Here is a 13536-nt window from a genome sequence, read left to right on the forward strand (position 1 = left end):
CGTATCTGCAAGAATAGCAGTGCCATAGCTGCCATTTTATGCAAAATTAACAGAAGTGAAATCTCACTTTTTAATTGAGTTCAGGACTGGAGGTTCTCTTTCAAATAGAGTGAACACATTATATTTGCCACCAAACCCAGCTAATTTTTATCTGAGTTTGGTCTTCTCTCATAAACTTTCCAAATAGCATGAGAAGTGTTATAGTTAACTCTGAATTTGATATTCAGTTTAGAATGCAGTTGCCTGAATACAGGCAGCTCCTGCCTTTTGAGACTCCTTAGAGACTCATCCAATGTTAGAAGACAGTGGCACAAAATATTTGGAAGGCAATAATTGTCTTGTAATGTGGGCAAGAAAAAATACCTTACAGCATAAAAATCCCATACTTTTTGTGGTATATTAGTTAAATAGTTGACTACTATGAGAATTTAGACACCCTGTGTCTCTGTACCCATTTAAATCCTAAATGTATGCGCCTTAAAATGAATGCCACCTACAATTTTTCATCAATGTTGTCAGTCAGCACTACTCCACAGCACTTTATATTCTCATTTATTATTTTACATCAGTTCATCTGAAATCAGGATTACACAAAATTTACCTCGCCGTTTACTGTTGTGAGAATGGGACTGATAATTTTTTAGTGAAAATCCTTAAAAGGAAAGTGATAAACAGCAGGACATTGAGATTAGTTTTGTCCCAGATTGCTGGGTATTTGAAAAAATCACAGATAAAATGAAACTTTGGAATTTAAAGAAAATGGCAATAATTTCCAAATAGTTCTAAGGAAGAAGACTGAACACACTTCTTAGGTCAAAGAACATATAATAGCCACAAAAAATTAGCAATCATCCTTACTGGAAAAAGAAACTTAGATTGCCTGTAAGGGAAAAAATTGAGCAAGAAGGACGTATGATGAGAATTGCAGAGAACTCGAGCGCAACGGCAGAGGAAAGCTCAGTATATCTTCAATGCATTTGCACACCTAAAGGACAAAAGTTCAGACAGCATTCCTAGGTATATCTCTTCTGATTAGGATAAAATAAAAATAAAAATAAAAATTAAAAAAAAAAATAAAATAAAAATAGAGGATTTATGGATAAGTCAATGAGAACTGCACTGCACACTCCCATAATGAAAAGCTTTTGGAGTCAATGGACAACATCAACAACAAAGGCATGAACACAAGATTGCTTGGGAAAGACAAAGGGAGAAGTAAGCAAGCTCAGTTTGGCTAGGAAGGAACCAGGGATCAACAGTAATGGTCTAAAGATATACAAGGACTGTAAACACTAAGTAAAAAGAACTATTTAGGGTGATGTAACTAAGCACAATGGAATTCAACTGCAAAAGGAAAATTTAACTTGGCGTTAAGGAAACACTGAAAGTCTGCAGATCTCTTGTGGGAGTTTCTTGCAGAAAATCTGTAAAGCACAACTATCTAAAGCATTACAAGACAAGTCTTCAAACTCTTTTCATAAAATACATTAAATCTTAACAGAAATTGCTGTAACTATGCAGACATGTACCCATGTTTATTATTTCTGCATTTCATTACACTTTCCTCCATCAGCTACTCCATCATCTGCCAAGGCCTTCATAATTCAGAGCCCCTAGCAGAATATTTTACCTAAACACAATGTTCTCAAATAGCACAGAGGAAAAAAGATCCAACAAGATCATTAAATAAAAGGCTGTAAATCCAGCTTTAAAAGTTCACAAGCTTCAGGCTATTGGAGAGATAGGATGATATACCAAGGGAGTCTAACTTCCTGCTCACTGTTTAGATGTTCATCCTTATCATATCCTCTGCCTTTGGCAGCTGCTTCAGGTAGTGATGTGGTCTTTTGTCTGAACTCTACAGCTGTCTCTGCAGCACAAGTCAGCATCAGGCATTGCTCTGATTCCAGACTTGTAGGTCTCAGGAAAGGCACTACATGACTGTATCAGAACAGAGCAGAAAGATTTCCTCTAACAATAAAAAGGCCACAGTATTACTGAGTAATATGTATTTTCCTGGAATTGAGAATAGCATTTCACAGCTGAATTATCAACTCTGTCTATGAAAGTTTTCTGAGAACAGTAGCTGCAGAGTTTAGAACAACTTAAATCCCAGGCAAGCCATCTGGAAACACACAGGGAATTCTATGTATATGTGAAACTATTACCCATTTTTATTCCAAAAGTATTGTTGAAATAGCTCATCATTGCTCTTATAGTAAGTAAGTACATCACAAAATATTTGGCCTTCAGTTGGTCACCAAATATTAAGCTCAAGGTAATACAGCTGTAATAATGTTCTATAATATTTTAAAACTTATATTGGAATGATCAGAAATTACTTATTATGTGAGGCTTTTGATACCTTATGAACTCCATATCTATTTTTATCAGTAAAGTTGGTCTCAAAGGATTTTTTTTTAGAAACTGCTTATTTTTTCTCATTTCTTATTTTATTTTCTTGTACATACTGTAAAGACAAGGCAAATTGTTCCAAACTTTCATGAGTGAAACTAGATGGAATACTCAAAAATTGTCCAGATTTGCCAGCTGCATGGTTCATAGTTCAAAATTTTCAAATGGGTGGATTTTTAAAATTTCTGTCTGCAGACTGATAACCTACCTCTATTAACCACAAGTGATCACTGCATAGATTCTGATAATTTATTTTTCCCCTTAAATTGAATTTTTCCACAGTACATACAAAGCACCCTTTGGAATAAAAAATGGCTTTGTGACCACACAGTTAGGCTGCTGAGTGCTTCCAGGGCCAGCAATCACTCCAACTGCTTCTTTCTGATTAATAATGTTCATAAAAATGAGAATCTCCATTTGAGATTCAAATATTTTTTTTATCTTTGCACTTATTTATCAGCAGTTTTTTTCTTGACTAGACAGTTTAATAATTTATGTTTCTAAATCACATTTTTTATTGAAAAAATGTATTTTCATTACTTATGCTTCTCGCTTTCAGGTTTTTTTATAGTTTCTTTAATTGATCTTTTCTGTATGTATCAGAATATAAACAGAGGTGGCAATTAAAGGGGGAAAAACAAAGATTGTCTAAATAAAACTAATAAATATAACATTTAATAAATGTCTGAAAAAAAGTAATGTTTATGTTCACTTCCCCAAATATTAGAGTAAAGAATTTTACTGGGTAACACCAGGTAGACAATTATGTTCTGGTAAGCTTTAAGATATTAGGAATTGTTTTTAATTTTTCTAGACTAAAACTAACATTAAGTATTACAACAATATAGCCGGCCCACAAACAACAAACTAAATTTTATTAAATGTTTTACTCTAAAATCAGTTTCATATAGGAACATAAATGCATGCCTAAAACCCTTCTCAGAGGAAGAGACATTCTGTTGACCAGTTATAGTGTTCCAAGAAAATTAGTAACAGACAGACAAACTGAAAAGACTTTAGAGAAGAACATAAAAATGTGTTTGGGAACTGAAAAGACTGACTTTGCAGGAAAAGCTTTTCATGCAAAAGCCATTTGATTAAACAAAACTTACTGCACAACTACCTGTAAGCCTATGGTGCTGTCTGAATAAAAAGCTTGTTTCTCAGAGTTCCCTGAGACACAAAACTAAAAAGATTCAGATGAGCAAAGTTTCCCCAAACAAGAAAAATCACTGACAGCACAGAAAATGTGCTAGTCGTATTGGCAAATACAAAAGTTAAACAGAAAGAAAAAGACAGAGAAAGGAATCTGTTTTCCTGCACAGTGGATCTAAAGGGTCTCTCACCATTCACAGCTAAAATGTCGCCTGGAATGCACCCAAGAATCTACTGTAAGGAAAATAATGTACTGGCCAAAGGTGCAGATGATCTAATTGGTTTGCAATTATGTCCTTACAAAGAACAGGTGCAAAAACTACAACTGATATTTCAGAAACATTCTTTAGTTAATAAAGTTATAGGATTTAGCTGCAACACTTAAAATAATGTAAGTTCTTCAGCAAAATGATACAACTTCTCCTGTACTGAAGCTTTTTGATTCTCATTCTGAGATACTCTGGTAATCTTTTTTATGTTCAGAGAATGCCCATCTATGCACATTATGACTTATTTGGAAGAAAAAATAAGCCATGACTACCAGATCACAAAGTTACAGTAGGTCTACAGTATCAATATATTTCTCCTTCATTATTCATGCTGTTACAAATTCTAGTGCTTATGGGAGGATAAATAGCCTTGAAGCGGAAATATTTTTATTAAAGTATGAAAGAGTCATAACATATTGTTTCTAAAATAATACGGTTGTACCTGATTGGATGCTTCAGAAATGAAGTCTTAATCTATTTGTTAAAAGAGGAAGAGAATAGAAGAGAAGAAGAGAATAGAATAGAAGAAGAGAAGAGAAGAGAAGAGAAGAGAAGAGAAGACTGACATTTCCCTACCAATATCCAGTCCATTCCGCCTTCATTAAAGCTTACATGATAACCTTTTACTTTTCAAAATATCAGATTTAGCTGGATTAAAGGCAGCTCTGCTATGCTTATCAATACTGCAAATCTATTTCCAGAAATCAGCATGGTCAGATGTGATGGACACCTTCCCCCATGCAACTCCATGTTCAGACAGTCTGTATACTTGTCTTTTATAGGAGATCAGAACTGCTCTTCATAAGCTTAAGCACCACCAAATATCAATTGAAAAGTTGTTCTGATTAAACAGACTTCCCCTCTTAGAATACTTTAAAACCTGTATTTTTGGGATTGTCTAAAATCAAAATGCACTATTTTAAAGCACTGATAGTTTCAATTCAGATTATGTTCTCCAACTCTGGTTCAAAAAACCCCTGAATTTAATAGCTATCAAAAGCTGTTTAAGAGCGAAAGATAAAAACATTTTATATCACAGGTAAAATGAGTATATTTGCTCGTGGGACTGATGAAAAATTCATGTACACACTGCTCACCTGTACCATCAGGGTTAGAATGATCAGGATAAAATATAACAAGTCCCATATTTTAAAAGAGGGAAATTTTCCATTTTTAGAAATGATTACATTTTTGATTTTAGCATCTATTTTCTTCCTGTTAAACTAACTCTGCTTACAAATGGAATCACCACCAGTGATGATAGTGATTGAAATGAACCAGTTTGGAACTAAAAAAGATCTGTTTTTTTTTTTTTAATTTTACATGCATATCTACATATTTTGATGGACTACTTGAGGTAGCCTACAAAGAAATTCTATCAACCAAGGAGCAAGCCCTAAAAAATAGATAGGATTTCAGGGGACCAAAAGTGCTTTCTAGTGAACAAATTCTTGAGGAGTAAAGACTGAGGCAGTAACATAACTACTGCAAAGTAATGCAAAGATCAACAGAAACACTCATAGCCTGTTCTCTGCTTTACAACAGTACGTAACTCTAATATTTACAGTATTTTACCTTGAAACAGAAATAATATGATTGACATATTTATACAACAGTTGCATACAGTTAAATGACATTCACAGTTCCAGAGAATGGCAACAAAATGATCTAAATTTCAAAAATGTGGTATCAGTGTTCCATATTTTTTTCTCCTGTTAGTTTTACATTTACAATATATGACTAAGTTTTTAGTACTCACAGGCTTACCATCTGGACCAGGCAGACCAGGATAACCATGATTCCCAGGCTGCCCAGGGTCACCCTATGGAGAAGCAACGTGTGAACACACAAAATATATAAGCATTTTTAAATTGTAAGAGCATTTTCAAATGAGCACAAAGAAACTTTAGCCCTAACACATTCCACAAAATAGTCTCTACAAGTCCAGAGACCTACTATTGAGGAGCAATTCCTACAGTGAAAAAGAACTGGTTTCGGGGGCCGGAATTCTCCCTGACTTCTCCCCAACTTCTTGTGCAGTACTTGGACAAGTGAATCTACACTTGGTTACAGCACAGGTTTGACCCATCAACTTAAAAGCTTTCTAGTCTTTTAGCACTTTAATTAAAGGAAATAGAAACATTTTTTATCAAGTAGATGAAACAATATTTAATAAAACTTCTTTAATGAAGTAGTTATTTTCTGAAGAAATCTCTCATTTGCTGAGCCCAATTCTTAAGATAAAAGCACTAAAAGGCAAGAGCCAGGATTAAAGCCTGTAAAATAATAAACTCCTCTCCATACAACAATTGCTGTTGAAAAATATATTTTTTAGATTTCCTCTTATAAGTTCTTTGCAATTATTTTGATAATCACTCTTACAGTCAGATTGAAGTAAAAGAAAAGTTGCTTGCCAAGGCTTCACGTTTATGGTGAGAAGCAGGAACTTAACACCCTACTCAGTATATCCTCCTAGAGTATTGACTTTATTTTTTTCACTAACAGCTTTGATTTGAACTCAGCAGAATCCAAAAAGACTTGCCCTCTAAACTATTTTACTTCTGCAGGGGTGTTAAGCAGGTACTTATTTCTTCAGCCTGAACCATTAACAGACCTGTGGGTCACTTTGAACTGCAGAATTGTTACAAATTGGGAGGACATTAGAAGGGAAACAGGAAACTAGCTTTCAATGTGAATGTGAAAAAACATCATTTCACATATAAACCACAGAAGGGTAATGCCAAGTGGAAGGTAATATAGAATAATGTCTTTTTTGAAAAGCATAACAGTGATCAGTTGTTAAATTAGTAATAAGCTACCCAGAATTATTGTTGTCCAAATGAAGAAGTCCAGGTTTGGATTCGAGAAAAAAAAATCTGCTTTCAAATATACCATTTAACTGTGAAATTTTCTGCTTTTAACTTGAAAAGCTTAAAAATCAGTTACTTGTATTTTAAAATTGTTTTGATTTAATTCAATTTATTGCACTCCATTAATATCACAAACACAAAAATTAAGTTTAAATTCATATGGTTCTAGAGTCCAGTATTCAAACCTTAATAAATATATATTATAATTGCGCCAACCTATTCAACCTTTTCACTTTCTGCAGCCTTTTGTGTTAGGCACCATCTTGTCACCTGCATTATTCAATTATCCCCAAACAACTATTACAGTGCATTGTACATGAAAAATTGCACATAAAGCAATAGATACAGATCATCTGAGTTCTGAAATTTCATATTCCTTCATACTTTACAGGAAGTGGTTTTCAATTATCTTAAAATTATAAATACTTCATTCTCTTTTTTCTCTGAAGAAAATTAAAAAGGTAAAAGACCACAGATATTCTATTACATGAAACAATAAAAATGATCTGTGTGTTTCAGATTTCAATTCCCTGACCAGAAATCTTCTCCACTGTATCAAGACGCCCTTAGATTTGAAGTAGCTACAGCATACTGTAACCTCTTTTATGATGACAGCAGAGAAGGTTTTTATTCATTTGCTTAATAAAGACAAGTGATTTGGGGTTTTCTTGTCTGCACTTATAAATAATTCTGTAAACACTGCTCAGTACAGTTATTGAGAGAGATAATAAAGCAAATACTGGGGGTTTGAGTTTGCCATGTAAGACTTCTGCAGCTCAAGGCTAGTTCTCATTTTAGTTCTTCATCAACACAAAAAGGAGGTCATCAGTACAGCTAATGTGAAACTCTCCCAATAAGCATCAAGTTCATTCTTTTACAAAGAAGGAAGAAACCCCTCTCTCCATTAAAAGATTTTGTTAGAAAACCATTTTGTCCTCAAACAATTAACAGTGCAAATCGTTTGCTGAAGAGTAGCAGGGAAACACAGGTCATATACACTCAACAAGACAGAACAGAACTTACTTTGGGGCCTGGAGGTCCTTGCTTTCCTGGTGGGCACATACAGGGGGCAGGTGTTGAGCCTACGTCACTAGGACCATTCATGCACTACCAAGAGTGAAAACAGCCATCAGCATATGCCAAAGGCAGCCAACAAACGTACTGGAACACTAGGTGAAGCTGACCTTCCTTAGGCTGCCTTTCACTTAGGCCTTGGCATTCACTCCCTTGTTCAGCTGGAACTTCTGCTTATCTGAATATTCCCCTCCAAGAAGTTTTGATGCACATAATCATTTTATCCAGAATAAAAATTTAAAAAGCAAGTACTGGTATTGGGTTGACACCTGTAACTGTTTTTCACAAATATTTTGTCATATAGTTTGAAAATTTTAAATCTTGCAACCTGAAAGCCGCTTCTCCTAGCTAATCTATATTCATAATTTGAAATGTGACCAATTCTCAAATATAACAATTTAATTTAAAAATGTGTAAAATTATGTAATACATAATATGTATAGCATAATAATCCCAACCATTAGCATGCTATGCTGTGCAGTGAGCCTGAAAAGAAGATAAACTCCAAGTCTCCTACGTCCTAGGCATGTGTCCCTACTGTGAAGCTGCTTGAGGGGAGGCAGGACAGAGCTGCTTCCACTGACTCCTAGAGGTCACTAGTCCTGGTCCCAAGAGTGCCCCTCCTGCAAAAACCATTAGGTCTCCTCCAAACCATGCTCCCTGCAGCACTAAACACTAAACCTTGGCAGATCACATAACCCTCTAGAATTTATTTCTTTTTTTGTGATATTTACTTCTCACCATTAAGCCCCACATGAAACCTCAGTGCTTTACTCAGGTAGGCAAGGGGAGAACTACTAAATAAAATCTATTATAGGTACATCTCTACTAAATCTATATGTTGAAGTTAGATTCAGTAAATTCTTTTTCACCCATCAACCCTAACCCAGCAAGTTCTTAGACCTATGGAAAGGCAAAAATTTAAGAATCCAATCTAAAAAGAAAGTATTTTCTTATCATCTAAAACTTTTCATAGCATTTTACTCATATTTTCTAGAATAATGACACCTTTTAAGATGTTTCTTGACTGGAATTCTTTCTTGGGGTCAAATGATTGACTGAAACACAAACCCATGTTTCCTTTGCAATGGTACAAGTTGGGAGTTACAGGTAAGGTTAGGGAAGTTGTCATATTAGGTCTTCAGACAAGCTCCCGTTCAGGGAGTTCCCATAAGCACAATGCAGGTAAGAGCTGCACTATCCCCTGTGCATATCCCCCACCCCCTGCAAATAGCAGCATTTGAATTGAACTGGGGGAAATCATCAGACCAGTTATTCTAATAAATGTGTTTTTTCAGAAACATTATTTTTACTTTGGCTACTGACTACAATTCAAGCAAGGGAAGTCCAGCATTTTTAAGCTTAGCATATCTCTGTCCCCTTTTCAAAACAAAGCGTATATTACCTAGAATATTAAGAAGCTTATAAAAACTCAAATACTACCTTAAAATGAGTTTGAGTAGTTTAGGTTTGAGCCTACCTCTCCATTCTGAAACAAGAAGAAACACAGTTTAAGAGTACAGCAATATTTCTAAAAAGAAATTCCATTCATTTGGAAACACTATCAAAACCAATCATAACTCCTGAGCTGTAACTGTCAAGAAATTATAATTCAAATTTTTAGACTTTCTGAGACTTATGTACAGCTGCTATCAATGCATATTAAATTAATTTAGTTAACTGCTTTTAAGGGTCTGTCAATGGGAGCTATCAGTAGCAATTTTTAAAAGATAATGACAGAACACGAAAACATGTCAGTATTTACACACTATATGTTTAGATTTGGTTCAAACCGTTTACCAGAAGTAACTTCTCATCAAAAATATGCTCTGCTTGTTCATTCATGCCAGAGAATGTACCAAAATATTTCTGAAATCTCTGCTCTCTGCCTGAATCCAGCATCTGGGAAAACAGAGCAGCACAGAGTCAAGGCTGGCTTTTTCTTGCTTTCCTGTGACTGCATTAGACTCTGCTATCAATTGATTTTTGGTCCAGTATCTGCAACATCACAGAACAATCCAACCCAAAATACTTCAGCAGAGCAACCATGAAATTTTCTGTCTTAATAGTTTAGTAGGCTCCATTAGCCACACTGTCCTATTCTGATGCACATAGTCACTGCAGATTTCATACACACTCTGTGGACACAGAAAATTTTCTCTGTATTCAATTTTCCGCTTGAGCAAACCCTAGAGAAAGTTTTCATTTTCCATATAGATCATAGAAGGAGCTTAAAATTACTATGCAGCAAGGTATCTCTGGGAAAGGGAATTAATTTGGTCTGTAATTAGTACATAAAGCCTCTGCTTATTTCAGGAACTCTGACACAACCACACTCCGACAGAATACAACCACAAACCACATATTCCTCCTTGAAGATCATCCAACATTTTTATTTTCTGAAGGAGTCCAGAATTTCATGGGCAAAGTCCAAATTTAATTTACAAAAACAGTCAGTGAAACTAAAATGGCAAAAAACCATCTTTTGGCTTAAAGTCCTTGATAAATAGCAGAGAAAATAAGCTATGAAAGACTTCTTAGTGTTTGCTTTCTTTATGCAAAATATTTTTCATTTGATTACTTTTCATATCTTACTTTTAATTTTTAAAGAGCAAAAAGATATGTGGTGCAGTTAAATAATAGTTAAATAAATACTTTACCTTCTTCAAGATTCAAAGCTAATTTTACAAAAGTATTCCCGCACCTGTTAGCTCTTGACACACAGAGTCAGAGTTCAGAACAGCTAATAATCCATTCACCTACTTGCTGCTTGACTGAAAGTTGAAAAAGCCCTGATAAGGATGCAATAGACCCACTGGTCCCAAAGAAAAAGAAGAAAAACAGACTAGCTGGCAATACGTGCCAGTCTGACAAACAAAATCTGGATGCTGGAGATTCAATGGTTCTATTGTCAAACCAGCCAAATGACACAAAATCTAATCACAACATGAGAATGTGGGTCTACACTGGCAGCTGATAATCTTTAGCTCAGTTTGCTTCAGCCACCAAGCAACGGAGATTATTTTGAATTTGTATGTTTATATCAATCTCTTGCTTACGCTTTGAGATGGGAGCTGAATGCTCAAATCTGGCTCTGTCAGTCATGACTGGTTTCCAAATCTGTTTGTATGACTTACATTGCAGTGCATAACTAACTGTAAGAGGAGCAAGAGAGGGCCAAAGGGTCCCCATAAACTTGCTAATTGTGTACATGAATCATAAAGTCTTGATTTTATTTCTGTCTTGTACTTAACGTACTTCTTGAAATCACGGCAGTAATTCAGATAATGGGGTACTTATCACAGACCTCAGCATAGATATTTCTAATGGGAGAAGGTGATTTAGAAATGCAGGTTTGCTGATTATGTACCAGAATTTCACAGATTGAATGACCTGACAAGTAGCAAGGAGTATGTCAGAAAAGTTCAAAAATCATATTTAAAAAATTTTACACTGAAAAAACCTAGAAGTTGCATTACTCTATAATGCTTAAAATCTGAAATTTTAAGAGAGGATTCTGAGATTCTTCTATACTCATATATATAAAAAATGCACCATTAAATAGCTAAACTAAAACAACTTAAAAAAACTGTGAGAAAATAAGGCTGAAACAAAGAAGGTCCGTAACAAGTGTGTTTGCTCCAGCTGAATCAATGTAGATTAATCTATTTTAAAAATTCTTTAAGTCAGCTTTAAACAGTGATTTGTAAAAAAATGCCACGTAGTCCTCAAAAGTTCATCTATCATACTCACAAATCCTGGGATCTCACAGACTGTTTCTCGATTATTTTGCTCTGGGTCACAGTAGATTCGCAGTTTTTGTATATCAAACTGTAATTCAAACCGTAAAAGACTCTTTAGAGGTCTGTGCATTCACTACAGTTAAAAATCAGTTAAATATACAGAAATATTTTTAGGCTACTCACAATGATTAATATGCACAACCAATTAAACATACTGTAAAATAATTATTTAAAAATAATCAATCCAAGAATTTTTTTAAAATAACAGAAATCACCATCCATATTCCCTGGGAATTAATCCAAACACATGCAGCACAAACTACACTGGCTGCCAACTGAGGAAACAAGTTAATAACAAAGGCAAGCCCAACCTCTTCCCTTTTACCTTAACAGACCTGGGAAGATGCTTCTATGTAGACCTGCTCATATTAGATATAAGATTAGTAAATTCTGGTGAGGCATCTGAAGGCATCCCTAATGCTTAGTGTTTAGTATACAGTATAAAGCTTTAAAAAGCGTCGAATAAAAACACTGGCATCAGGTAAACAAAAGTTTTTTGCCATTCTGCTTTGTTGCTACATTCCAAAACAAAATGAAACCACTGTCAGTTTTTCTAGCGTAAACTATTGTGACTGCAAAGTAAGGAGAAAGAAACTTGACCAAAATTTTACCAGCATCACCCATACATATACTGATGGAAGGACATCATGTGGAAATGTCAAGCAGAGGAAATTCCTTACTTTGAGATAAAGTTTCCCAAATACAGGCAACCATGTTGCATCAATTTTGTCCTTGGAATCAGTGAGACCAGTTAAGTATCCATGTCACGGGATAGATCATTTATGTTAAGTCCTCCCAAACATTTTTACTCTCTCTTAAGTATTAAATTTTGTATACTAAATTTCAGTCTGCTCTAAGTTAGAAAAGTAAGCTCAAGAAAACAAAAGCCACCAATGCAAGGTTAACCTACAAAAGGAATTACTGAATTATTGCAGTTTTAGCATATGCCTACCTGTACCGTTTCCTCCTTTCCAGAATACTTTCCTATTTGGGTTAGGCCACTGATGTAAATACCCAAAACTGGATGTAATGGCTTTGTTTCAATATCTTGGCCATCTATATACAAAGTTACAAAGTCTTCTGTTACTAAGAGACGAATTTGATGCCAGCCTTCATCAAACAATGTCTAAGAAAAACAAAGAAAACAGCATTGTATAAAACAAAATGCCTTCATTTTAAATAATGATAAAACTGCACTTCAAGAATCAAACTGCTTGTTAATGGTTGAGATGATGAAGGCTGTAGGTTTTACATACAAATAACTCTAAACGATATAGGCAAATAAAGTATTGCCAAATAATATTGTAATTGAAAATATGACAATTAGTAATAATTAATCCCTATTTCAGGATTATTTTATAACTCACATAGATTTTATCTTTTTAGTCTATGACCATGAACAAGCTCAAACCTGTATTTGTTAAAAATATGCAGCCAGAAGCCTATTCATCAGCACTGGTATAATGTCTCAAACACTTCAGATTATCAATTAGGGTGAAAAAAAATTGGCACTTGTGATAAATTGACAGGTGATAAATTATCATAAAGGTTTATTAAAGAAAAATATTCATTAGGAGTGTATTGGCATTTATACTGTGTTTAGAGAGTCTAAAAAAGCCATGAAATTATTGTTCTCCATAATAGCAAGGCAGGCATGGAGAAACAAAAGCAAACAAACAAACAAAACATGGAAGTTGTGTGTTATCATGGTGAAGTTCATTGATATCTGGGACTGCATGAATCATATTGATTTGTCTTTGCAGCTCCAAGAAATAGATAAATATAAATAGAGCATTGACTTGAAACTGAATTTTTTAATTAAGTTCCAAGTTTCCAGTAAATCAAGTTTAACACAGCTTCTTAAAATAATAAAAAAAATTATTTCACCTACTAATAATTATTAAAAGGTAGAGAAAATTTGGAAAGAAAAAGCAAAAATTCTCCATCTAG

At 34.5% G+C, this 13536-nt stretch overlaps 1 protein-coding gene across 1 annotated transcript in view; it reads right to left on the reverse strand.

Annotated features, from left to right (window-relative positions):
- Window positions 1-13536, reverse strand: part of COL21A1 (collagen type XXI alpha 1 chain) — a 67240-nt gene that overhangs the window by 46115 nt on the left and 7589 nt on the right. The window contains exons 5-11 of the mRNA XM_031062759.1: window positions 12539-12712; window positions 11537-11614; window positions 9264-9272; window positions 7733-7816; window positions 5599-5661; window positions 2705-2796; window positions 1781-1941 (exon numbers count right to left, since the gene is read on the reverse strand). Coding sequence (XP_030918619.1) covers window positions 1781-1941; window positions 2705-2796; window positions 5599-5661; window positions 7733-7816; window positions 9264-9272; window positions 11537-11614; window positions 12539-12712 — 661 coding nt within the window. The remainder of the gene's footprint in view (window positions 1-1780; window positions 1942-2704; window positions 2797-5598; window positions 5662-7732; window positions 7817-9263; window positions 9273-11536; window positions 11615-12538; window positions 12713-13536) is intronic.

The sequence above is a fragment of the Geospiza fortis genome, unplaced genomic scaffold (genome assembly GCF_000277835.1).
Source record: "Geospiza fortis unplaced genomic scaffold, GeoFor_1.0 scaffold603, whole genome shotgun sequence".
NCBI classification, from domain to species: domain Eukaryota; kingdom Metazoa; phylum Chordata; class Aves; order Passeriformes; family Thraupidae; genus Geospiza; species Geospiza fortis.